The sequence below is a fragment of the Lactuca serriola genome, chromosome 8 (assembly GCF_051521515.1).
Source record: "Lactuca serriola cultivar US96UC23 chromosome 8, Lser_US96UC23_V15, whole genome shotgun sequence".
Lineage (NCBI taxonomy): Eukaryota > Viridiplantae > Streptophyta > Magnoliopsida > Asterales > Asteraceae > Lactuca > Lactuca serriola.
In genome coordinates this window covers 70,905,524-70,918,264 of record NC_136415.1, presented here as the reverse complement: position 1 = coordinate 70,918,264, position 12,741 = coordinate 70,905,524, and the positions used below count along the sequence as shown (strand labels likewise).

At 36.9% G+C, this 12,741-nt stretch overlaps 1 protein-coding gene across 1 annotated transcript; it reads left to right on the top strand.

Moving 5' to 3' along the window:
* Positions 1-2,759: 2,759 nt before the first annotated feature.
* On the top strand, positions 2,760-9,978 carry LOC145068889 (TMV resistance protein N-like). Its single transcript, XM_079015855.1, has 6 exons — positions 2,760-2,954; positions 3,799-4,392; positions 4,995-6,107; positions 6,203-6,451; positions 8,222-8,926; positions 9,019-9,978. Exons 2-3 carry the CDS (start codon positions 3,893-3,895, stop codon positions 6,079-6,081), a joined length of 1,587 nt encoding a protein of 528 aa, XP_078871981.1. The 5' UTR covers positions 2,760-2,954; positions 3,799-3,892; the 3' UTR covers positions 6,082-6,107; positions 6,203-6,451; positions 8,222-8,926; positions 9,019-9,978.
* The last annotated feature ends 2,763 nt before the right edge of the window (positions 9,979-12,741 follow it).

The following is a 12,741-nucleotide window of genomic DNA, read 5'->3' as shown; positions in this document are numbered from 1 at the left end:
TGGTAAACATATTTGGCATTGGGCCCCGCCCGACATCGATCATATCTCGGCATACATATAAACATATCAACTAGCACACAACATAACACATATACTAACGTGTAAACATTCCTTGGGCCCCGCCCGACATCAGACCAAGATCTAGAAACATGCTATCATATCATACTAACTAGACATTCCTCGGGCTTGCCCGACATCAGACCGAAATTAAGAAATCCTAACATAAAGCAAACACATGCAAGAATCACAAAGACATCAAGCATACAAACATACAAGCATTCCTCGGGACCGCCCTGACATTGGATCAAGATCCGGAAAGCATATAACGCTACATCGGGCCCCGCCCGACATCGGACTGTAGTCCGAAACTACTACTAACTAAACGTGCCGGCCTTGGTGCCTTAGAATCATTCCTATAGGAAAAAAATCACCTCCCAAGACTGACCGCTGAAAACTTGAGTGAGGAATCCCTGTCTGCTGCTCTGGTGACTCTTCAGCTATCAATTCCATAATAACACTTAATCAAAATCTGATAATCCTTCTTAGGGTAAAATGATCATTTTACCTCTAGTCAAAGTCAACATTTTGGTCAAAGTCAACCTTCCAAGTTGACCTAATTCGCCGAGTCAGCCTATTGACTCGTCGATATCTAGAACTTAGAAACCCTAAAATCGCAATTCGGCTCGCCGAGTCACAATATGACTCGTCGATTTCCCAGGCTACTCATCATCACGACTGGACAAACTAACTCGTCGATTCGTCCTCAGACTCGCCGAGTCCTAGAACACTCAGAAAAGGGACGAGATGATCCACTTGTCGAGTTCCTTGGCAACTCGCCGAGTTTCATGAACATCATTGGAGATCCTCGATCGGACTCGCCAAGTTCCCTTGCAGATCTACCCTAAACAGCGGGTTTCACACTTTTAAGGGTCCAAAACACAGATCTAGATCGTTTCCATGGTCCATTTCTATAAAGTTGGAGACTTGATGGCTTTGCACACCTCAAATGGACCCAAACTCAAGTTATAGCAACCTACTTCCATGAACATGACCATTGCTTGGACAAAAACGGGTTCAAGACCTCTTTTATGGTTCAAGAGGCTAAATATCACAGGAAGAAGGGATTGCTTGGCTTACAACCCATGGAGAGTAACTTATCCTTTTCAAAGGGGTCAAAAAGACCCATAAATCAATACTAAAAGAGATCTAAGCTATGAGTTATTGCTAAGAGCTTTTTACCTCAGAAGGTTGCCAAAGATGGATGAAATCCTGGATCTAGATCTTCTCCACAAGCTTGATGGCTCCAAGCTCTTCCAACTCTCTTCTATATCACAAAAACACACTCAAAACCTCAACAATCTCTCAAGGAAGAAGCTCACAATGGATTAGGGTTTTTGGAGGACAAGGAGGCTGGTAAGGGAGGCCCAAAAGGGGTTAAATGACTTAAATAGGGCGCAAAACCCCAAAATAGGGTTTCCTTCTGACAGACCTACTCGTCGAGTCCAGGCTTGGACTCACCGAGTAGACCATTTAAATCCCCACGTCCCTTCTGACATCTACTTGACGAGTTAGGGCTACCAACTCGTCGAGTAGCTCAAAGATAAATACTTAATTAGATTAATTGCATATCGGAAACGGGGCGTTACATAAGAGAAAACAAAGTTTTTTAAAAATGTCCACACACATGCCATCTGATTCACACCTCAATATGATTCAAACTCCACTAAACCTCATTCATCAAAACAAAACCCTCCGCAATGTGAGGAGTCAACAATCACAAGAGAGATTCAAATATAACCAAATGATAGTGGGTACACAAAGTCTATTTCCATGCAAATCTAAGACCACACCACGTCTACACATCCACTTTAGTCATGTAATTGGATAAAGGTAACATGTGGAATTCCACAAACTTATGAGCATCTAATTAATGGACGGGTATTTAAGTTATTTAGTTGTTGCAGCAAAATGATTATAAGATGATAGAGGGAAGGGGTGTGTGATTATTTTTTGTGAAATTTGGTATTGTTACCTTGGGAGAGGCAAGGCTCTCCAATAAGTTTATACTAGTAGTTAGGGTCGAGGATAGAAAACACAAACACAAATGCAACAATTAAAGATGCATATAAAATAAATAATAGAAGTTGATGTGGTTCACTCAGTCAGATTTAATCTTAGCTATATCCAGGGACGAACTAGATAGAATTTTTTTTGATAATAATCATCACACATGTTTTTTATATTATGGTTACATTCGTACAATTAGATATATTTATAATGATAGAATTGATTTAAAATCTACTTGCGTCTCTTTGAATTATATAAACAAACTCTTAATAGTTAAAATTTATAAAAAAAATTAGTGGTTAAACTAAAAAAAACTATGGTGGGTTTTTTTTTTTTTATGAAAACTATTTTTAAAACCTAATTAAGTTAGAAAAAACAAAGATACATGTGCTAGTATTTTTTTTGATATAAAATGGTGCTAGTGTTAGATATTAATCACTATTTGTACCATTTAACACGAATTTTTTACGAGGAAAGTCATGTTAATGCTGAAGATCTTAAAAATATAGTTTAGGTTATTCACTTATTTGACGAATTAGCATAAATGATGAAATAATGAAATTTAAGGTTTGGTGGTGAAAATGTAAAATATACAAGTATGGTGACTAAATGTTGAAACTCCAAAACGTGAGTATATATATTTAAGGAAACTATAACTTCCTTCTCATTATATTCACTCCCTCGTTGACCGATCTACAGAAATATAGACAGAATTGTCAAACGGAGGAGAAACGTATCAACCTACTCAAAAAATCTCAAATCGATCCAAGTTGAAAGCATAAATTAGAATTCGAAAATTGAAGTATAAGCTTGCAAAGTTATGTTGACTTGAAAGAAAAAGCTTAGAAAGGGAGTCTGCTAGAGTTTGGAGTTGCCGCGAATTTGAGGTACGTTCCTCAAACCGGTAAATTGATAAAGTATAAGTTATCAATAAAGAAATTGAAGTTTCAGTGAATTCGTATACGACTTATTGAGTAAATTTATCAGCGAGTTAAGAAATTGTCGATGTGGAATGTCAGACACGTATTTTGACCCAAGTCAGAGGTGAAGTTTTTCGATTAGAATAGTTATATGATAAGTAAACAATTTGGAAGTCACTAGGTTTTTGTGTATGCTATAAACGAACGGAATTAAAAGGAAATGAGTGTGATGATGCTTATATGTGTTGTGGATACAAAAAATTAATAATTGAGATGGGGATTGGAACCGGATGTGTGCTGCTTGGCACTAGTTAGTTCGTGTATTATTACAATTAAGCACAAAATACTTGGGAAATTCATTATTAGTACACAGCGTTATAACTAGATCAAAGATACTAGTCATCTACTGATAACCAATGTAATTATTGGTTTGTACCAAAGTGGTCAACTTTGCTCAAACAATAAACGTGTATATCAATATTTGATGTATAACCTTGGGATGTAAACAGTTAATCATGGTGGGAGTTTATGTATCTCTTGATAGATTCTTAAATGAACGATCTTCTTCATTCAATTCAGATTTTGAGTATGTCATGGGAAAGCAGAGTGGCGGATGCAGGACAAAATCTTTTAAATTTACTAACATCAATTACCTGAATCAATCCCTGCCTATCTTTTGAATTATAACCTGTTTTATATTTTCAAAGCAGCTTTTAAGACAAAAAAATGAAAAAAATAGGTATATTTTTTTGTATTATAGTAACAGTTAGCGCAATTATGAGTTCTGAGTAGGTTTTTCAACATGAAACAGGTTGTACTGGAGACTTGCATCTCCCTATATATATTTCAGTTTGTTAAGCTGCTCAAAAATCACATGCATTCTATCTCGACAAATCAACAAGTCGATGAAATCTTCATCATCTTCCCGTTCCCCTGTGGCCTTTTCTTCTCAGTTGTGGAAGTACCATGTTTTTCTAAGTTTTAGAGGAGAAGATACTCGTAAGACTTTTGTTGATCATCTATACACAGCTCTCGTACAGCAGGGGATCTACACTTACAAGGACGATGAAACACTTCCTCAGGGCGAATCAATTGGCCCATCTCTAAAGACGGCTATTGAAGAATCACAGATCTCTGTCATCGTATTTTCTAAAAACTATGCAGATTCTTCATGGTGCTTAGATGAACTTTCACATATCATGAAATGCAAGGATACAAGAGGCCAAATTGTGATGCCCATATTTTATGACGTTGATCCTTCCGAAGTCCGAAAACAAAAACAAAAATACGGAGAAGCATTTGTGAAACATGAGTCGGAGAACAACACAAAGGTTGAATCTTGGAGAAAAGCACTTGTGGATGCAAGTAACATGTCTGGATGGGAAACCGAGTACATTGCCAATGGGTACTTTTCTTCTCTGTCTGTGCACTTTTTATGCTTAAGATATGTGTGCTCTACTACAAGACATCTATACTTATACCTAATAAGCTTTTAAAGGATATAGCCAAATTCTGGAAGATAAATTACATGTTTTTTTTTTTTTTTTTTTTTTTAAATTTATAACTGTCATGGACAATGATGCAAATATTTATAGTTGTGCTATACAATAATCAAATAACAATATTATATATATATATATATATATATATATATATATATATATATATATATATATATTTAATGTAGACGGGATCCAAAAAGTATATATGAAGAAGTTTCTCTTAGCTATTTTGAAGACACAACTGGTAGTACAAAGTTAAGAAGGAAGATGCATGATAATAAGTAGGTTGTCATACAAATGTTTCAATTATTCTTGATGATGTTTAATGGCTGTAATTGATGAAAAAAGGCTTTAACTAGATCACTTGATAAGAGCCAAATAATTATCGATACTACTGGAGATTAACATCTGTCAAGAGCACACAAAGTGAACATTCTCCGGAGTAGTAATTTATGATGAGGCTATTTGTCAATGTATTGATGATCCTTGTATATTCAATTTGCAGGCACGAGTCAAAATGCATCAAAACAATTGTTGACACAATTTCACATAGGTTGCATCCAATAACTTCAAGTGTGGATAACAACTTGATTGGAGTAGAGGCTCGCATGCAACATTTGATATCAAAGTTACAAATCGGGTTTGGTGGTAAGAGGATGATTGGAATATGGGGGGTCGGGGGTGGTGGCAAGACTACTCTTGCCTCTTCTGTTTATGATGAAATATCTAGCAAGTTTGATGGTTGTTGCTTTATAAAAAATGTTCGGGAGGAATCATGTAATAAAGAAGGTCTGGAAAGATTGCAAGAAAAAATTCTTTGTGGTGTTTTGAAACAAAAGCAAATGGAGGTAGGGAGAGTTGAAGAAGGAAGGCGCATGATAAAGGATAGGTTACACCATAGAAAGGTGTTGATTGTTCTTGATGATGTCGACAACCTTGAGCACCTAGAACAGTTAGTTGGATCACATGATTGGTTCGGTGAAGGAAGCCGTATAATAATCACAACTAGAGATGAGCATGTATTAACTGCACACAAAGTAGATGTGATATACAATATAAGCTTGTTAAACAATGATGAAGCTATGAAGCTCTTTTGCAAGCATGCACCCCGGGGTTACAAACGTATTGAAGATTATGAACAGCTTTCAAAAGATGTGGTTTCGTATGCTGGTGGGCTCCCATTAGCACTTAGAGTTCTGGGTCGTTTTCTATGTGACAAAGAGATGAATGAGTGGAGGAGTGCCTTGGATAGATTGAAAGAAATTCCTGATGCTAATATTTTGGAAGTTCTAAAAATCAGCTTTGATAGACTTACACCCCTGGAGAAAGAGTTGTTCCTAGACATCGCATGTTTCTTGAGGGGATCCTGCCGGTATACATATGAAGAGAGAATGATGATACTTGATGCTTGTGGTTATTACCCTGTTATAGGCATAAAGGTGTTGGTACAAAAGTCTCTCATAACTATTTCTGAAGTTGGTGAGTTTGATATGCATGATTTGGTACAAGAAATGGCACACTACATTGTTAGAAGGGAACACCCCAAGAATCCTGAAAAACATAGTAGAGTTTGGAAAGTGGAAGATGTTTAAAAATATGTTCTATGGATGCAATGATGGTAATATTAGGCTACCTTTTCATGATATATATGTATGTATGTATAAAGAAACAATTTGAACCAGATGCTGACACCATTTTGTTCCTCTATCGTAGAACCTTGACAAGATTGAAGCTATAGGTGTTTCGTGTTTTTGGAGTGTCGAATCACAACGTGTTCTTCAAGTCGCTGCAAACATGAAGAAACTTCGTTGGATTGATTTGAATCAGAAATATGTTTCGAAGAAACTATTGGTTGTGACTCCACTATCATTAGTTATAATGCCAGAAAGTTTTCCACCAAGGGACCTTTGTTGTCTAACATTGAAAAACATCAATGCAAATCAACTTTGGGATGGTTACAAGGTAATCCTTATTGTTTAATCACTTTAATGGATGAAAGCAAAGTGAATGGCTAAATTAATAATCTAAGTTGCTTTCTATCTCTTCCTCGATCAATAAGACACACACATGTACATAAATGGCTGGATTTTAAAGTATCTCAGTAATCATAAAATACTTGGCTCTTATTCAAATGAATATATTATTTATTAAAAGTTTATTTCTTTTGCTTATGAATATGAAGCGATTATTAATAATTTTATTAGAAAGTTGGTGGTAATGATATACACATATGATAGTTAGGAAGGTAACTTATACATCACATCGCCCAACACTTGTAGGACACTTATGAAACTGAGAAATTAATAAAGCCTCTATTAAATATACAATGTGAGTTTTCGACTCTATACATATACTTTTGTCTCCTTAGGTGTCCAAAACTCGGTCACGATAACAAAACCGAAAACTAATTTGGTTCTTGATTGATTATGTACTTTTTTAAAGGTGGTAGTTGGTTTGGTTTTTCAGTAGGGGTGTGTATGAGGTGGTTTCGTTAGGTTATTGGCCAAAACCGAACCATAACCATTACATTTGGTTAATGTATTTTGGTAGCCATTGGGTATCGGTTAGTAGTAGTTTTGGTTAACAGTTTTAATTGGCTATATGATTAATGGTTAATATCGGTTAACCATAATGGTTCAAAATTACATAAAATTAAAAAGTACTTTGCTATAAAAAATAAAAAGAGAAATTACATTGCTATAAAAATGAATGACTGCATATTTGTAACTATGTTAATATGATAGAATATTACGTATCTCATCTAATTCCAAATAATTATCTTTTAAAATTTCAATTCCTAATATAATTACATACCATATAATTAGTAAAATATTATATTAAAACACATAGATTAATATTATTGGTTCGGTTCGGTTTGTAGTGGTGTGGTTTTAGACTTTTAGTTGAAAACCATAACCAAACTATATGTATTCGGTTAATCAAAGTTAGAAATCATATCACCTATTTTAGTAATGGTTCAATTAAAATGGTTCGGTTAATTCGGTTTGGTTCGGTTTGTCGGTTAATATGCTCACCCCTGTTTTTCAGTATTGTTGTTGTTGATTATAATTTAGTCAATTCCGGGATTCAACCAGAACCAAAACCGTGGTTTTTATTTTTTCTCAAACTTAAAACATTTTCCCTAAAATTCAAATAAATTCAAGTATGCATTTGGTTCAAGGTTTGGTTTGGGACCAAAATGTTTAAAGCTGAAACCGCATCTGTTTAAATCAACTCTTTTTTCGATTTTATTGTTTTTTTTATTTTTTTATTTTTTATTTTACTTCTATTAGAATTTAAAACATAATGATCAATGATAAATTTTTAAATGTGGCTTTATTTATATAACGAGTACTTTTGATAATAAATTCTAAATCCTCCTATAATTAATGATGCTTTTTATATAAAACGTGTTTTAAGGAAATGCTTTTATAAACATGACTTGCTTTACATTCAAGATACCAATTTTGTATGAAAATTTTGTTATCATAAAAAAAACGATTGCTTTCCCGAAGTCAAATTTTCTTTTTCAATGTGACGGTTTCTGGCCATCAATTTTTTAAAACATGCGTTGTTTTATATAGAGAATTTTATTAAACCAATCATGTTTACAAACATTATAAAATATATAATGTGGTTGGTCGAATTTCTTTTGGAAATGAATACATATATATACCCATTTTCCTTTAACTGTTGGGCAAACTTTTGACATATGTGCACTTGTGTATACAGTTTCTACCACACTTGAGAATTATCAAACTTGATAGCCTGGATAAACTAATGGAGACACCAGATTTTGAGGGGCTTCCGAACCTTGAAACATTCATGGTTTATGGATCATCGCTTTTAAAAGAAATTCATCCATCATTTGGACGTTTGCAAAAGCTTGTTTGTGTGGACATAAGGAATTGTGGCAATCTTAAGATGGTTCCACCCATTACCCAGTCGACAAAACTCGAGACCGTTGTACTCTCATGGTGCACATTAGTTTTTAATCCTTCAGAGATCCAACAAATTAATTTGGAGAATATTTTACCTCACAACATGAACAACATAGGTGTATGGTTTTTTAGTGGATGCTTAAGAAAGCTGGTTCTCAGCAACTGCAGTCTGACAGATGGAGACATCAATTCGGCTGCTGGTTGGGAATTACCCAATTTGCTAGAACTTGATCTACAAGGAAATGGATTTGTCAGGTTGGATTTTAGTCTCTTGCTACTTCCTCGGCTCAAACGGCTGAATGTATCATGGTGCAAAGAACTTGTAGAATTGACGAAGCTGCCATCAAGTATAGCTGTTATTATATCGGGTTGGTGTTCGTCACTTAAAAGCTTTGGAGATATTTCAGACTGTAAATGGTTGTGGCAAGTCTCGGTTTGGGGGTATACCAACCTTGGTGCACTTTGTGGTGACATATTACTAAACTCCATGCTCCAGGTTTGGCTTTTGATTTTCATTCTTTATATATAAAAACCTCAAAAACATAAGAAGAATAGAGGTGAATCATAATCGAATGTGTTTTGTGGCAGGGAAGCGCCAGAGATTACTTTATCAGTATCAACCTTTCGGGCGATGACATTTGGAGGAGGGCGTCTGTACTTTGGGTCATTTGGATGAAGACTTATAATATGTCGCTTCCACATGATTGGTACAATCACTTTTCTGGGATTTTGATGTTTGTCAAACCCGACGTGACATTTGAAGGGTTCCCTGACATAACCATCAAGATGGGTGTACAAGACATTTTTCAATCTGAGCTTGATCAGGAGTATAATGAAACACTCGAGACTCATTATGATCAGATATTTGTAGGATATGTTTCCTTTAGTTCATTGAGACACACTGGATGCTTGAATTCAACATACAATACCATTTCATTTTCCTTGGACAATGAGTATTTGTATGGAGGTGAGCTTAGGTTTAGGGCTGTACTCGTTCCTAAAGATGATCTGATGCAAACACCAAAAGTCCCAACAGATTCCTCAGAATTTTGGGATGGGGAATTTGATTACAGAAAGACATTTACCATACAACATGATTCAAACTCCTCTATCAAGATTTATGGAAATGTCGGCTTTGAGACATATTTCCAGAGGTCGTTTGACTGCCCCCAGTTTTCCCCTCCACATAATCTTTTGGGTAACCATTACATTAAAGATCTGTGGTACCAATTTTACTTTCATTAATTGGTTGCTGTCGACCAAAGTGTATGCTGAGAAATATACTCGAGAGTCACTTTAGTCTCAAATTCTTTGTTGCTTGTTTATTGGTCATGGCTGTTGTTTTTGTTAAAAAGGATTACATTTGAACTGATTAGATCGAAAATTGTATGGTAAAATATGTCTTTATTATACGATACATCTCAAACATGTGGGACCTGCTGTATGGAACTTCGTTCTAGAATGTGAGTTCGGTCATTAATGGAATTTGGCCAAAAAACTCTTGCCTAATATTGCATTAATAATATGTATATATAGATACACAATTTACACTTTGGTACCACATAGTTTACAATAATGAATTTCCTAGTCTAATATACCCCTTCAGTCTAAGGAGGAGGATGACAGATGCTTAGACTGGATCTGAAGTCGTTAAAAAGTACTCGTGGTATCCCTTTGGTGAATATATCAGCTATTTGGTAGCGAGATGCGACATGTAAAACCCTGATATGACCACGTTGAACCTTCTCTCGTACGAAATGTATATCAATTTCAATGTGTTTGGTTCGTTGATGTTGAATTGGATTTCCCGACATGTAAATGGCGCTGACGTTGTCACAATAAACTAGAGACGTGCGTGTCGGATGGTGACCAAGTTCAAGAAGGAGATTTCTAAGCCAACAAACCTCTGCAACAACGTTAGCGACGCCTCTATACTCTGCCTCAACACTAGAACGGGAGACGGTCATTTGACGCTTGGATGACCATGATAGTAAGTTGTCACCCAGAAACACACAATAGCCAGAAGTAGATCGTCGTGTGTCTGGACAACCGACCCAATCAGCATCGGTATAAGCAGTAAGAGTGGAGGTCGTGTTACGATGCAAGTATAATCCCATGTCAATTGTACCTTTAATGTATCTTAGAATGCGTTTTAGAGCATTCATGTGTGACGTCCATGGAGCATGCATATGCATGCAAATTTGTTGTACAGCGTATGAAATATCTGGACGTGTGAACGTGAGATACTGTAAGGCACCAGCAAGACTGCGATAAATAGTGGGATCAGCAATCAATTCCCCTGTGCGATAAATAGTGGGATCAGCAATCAATTCCCCTGTGGTGCTACTGAGCTTCCCGTCTGTTCTGTGTCGACAGGAGTATGTACCGGATTACATTGGGCCATATTTGCCCGTAAAAGAATATCGACGACATATTTCTGTTGTGATAAAAATAAACCTTTTGGGTCCCGCTTGACTGAAATTCCCAAGAAATAGCTAAGGTGGCCCAAGTCCTTCATGGAAAACTCGTTGGATAGACGAGTCATAAGATGTTGTTTTAGAGCCGGTGATGATGTGGTAAGAACTATATCATCAACATATAAAAGAAGATATGTTGTATCCCTGCCATGGCTGTAGATGAACAAGGAATGATCACAAGCACTATGTCGAAATCCGAGTGTGGTGACATAATCTGTGAATCTTTGGTACCATGCACGAGGTGCCTGTGTCAACCCGTATAGGGACTTTTTCAGTCGGCAAACATGATGTGGATAAGAAGAATTTCGGAAGCCCATGGGTTGACGCATGTATACCGTTTCTACTAAATGCTCGTGTAGAAAAGCGTTTTTAACATCCAGTTGATTAATTTCCCATTGGTGAGATAACGCAATGCTGAGGACTGTTCGAATGGTCGCCGGTTTAACAACTGGACTGAACGTCTCGTCGCAATCAACTCCAACCTGTTGTGACCTGCCATCACAAACCAAACGCGCTTTGTAGCGCTCAAGTGATCCATCAGATTTGGTTTTATGTTTGAAAATCCACATGCACCTGATAATGTTCATGTTTGGACGCATCGGTACCAGTTCCCATGTATTATTATCAATAAGGGCATTAAACTCATCAGTCATGGCACGGTTCCAAATGGGATTGTTAAGGGCTTCAGTCGTGGTGTGGGGGAGTGGCTCGAAAGGTGCATAAGTATGGAGAGTAAACATTTGTTTGGGTTTAGATGAGCCGGTCATGCTATGTGTGCACATGGTACGGGTAGGTGGTGGTGGTGGATTAGGGACAAGCTCGGTGGATGATGGTGTTGGTTGTGTTGGTAGGGGCAGTTGGGTTTCAGTTAGGGGGTGGGGTGAGGTTCTGTTGGTTTATTTCGATGGGTGTAGGTTTTGAGGGTGGATGTTGGTTGAGCGTGAGCATGAGCAGGTGATTGTGGTGGGGTGATGGTTTCGGTTTGTGTTATTGGAGGAATGGGAGGAGGCGTTTGGGTTGGTGAGGTAGTGGTGACAGATTCCCAGATACATGGATGAAGATCACTGGATTGGTTTAAGTGAAGGAAGTCATAGGAAGGTGGCGAGGAGTGAAGGTTGGCAAATGGGAAAACATTTTCATCAAAGAGAAGATGACGAGAAATAATTATCTTTTTGGTGGAGAGTTCATAACATTTATACCCCCTATGGTTGGAGGGGTACCCGAGAAATACACACGGTGTTGATCGGTTTTCAAGTTTGTGAATAGAAGTAGAGGGAATAAGAGGATAACAAAGACAACCAAACGTTCTTAGGTGGGTGTATGTGGGATGTTTGTTGTAGAGAAGTAGGGTTGCGGTGGAGTTGTTTTTGGTTTTGGATGGTAGGATGTTGAGAATGTAGGTGGCCATTTGTAGGGCATGATGCCAAAAAGTTGGTAGTAGAGAGGCATGGGTAAGAAGGGTACGAATAATGTTATTTATTGATCGAATTTTTCGTTCAGCTTTCCCATTTTGAGAGGATGTGTGAGGGCAAGAGAACCTGAAAACCATCCCATGTTGAGTACAGAAATCATGAAACGACTTATTGTTGTACTCAGTTCCATTATCGCACTGAAAACTTTTAATTTCTTGTTCAAACTGTGTGTTAATGAGCTTGTAGAAATTTAAGAAAGTGGAGTAGACATGTGACTTGTTTGTGAGTGGGTAAGTCCATAGATAGTTTGTATAATCGTCGAGAAATAGGATATAATAACGGTGACCCCCTGAACTAGGAACTAGGGAGGTCCATAAATCACTATGTATAATATCAAACGGTAAACACGTAACAGAAACAGA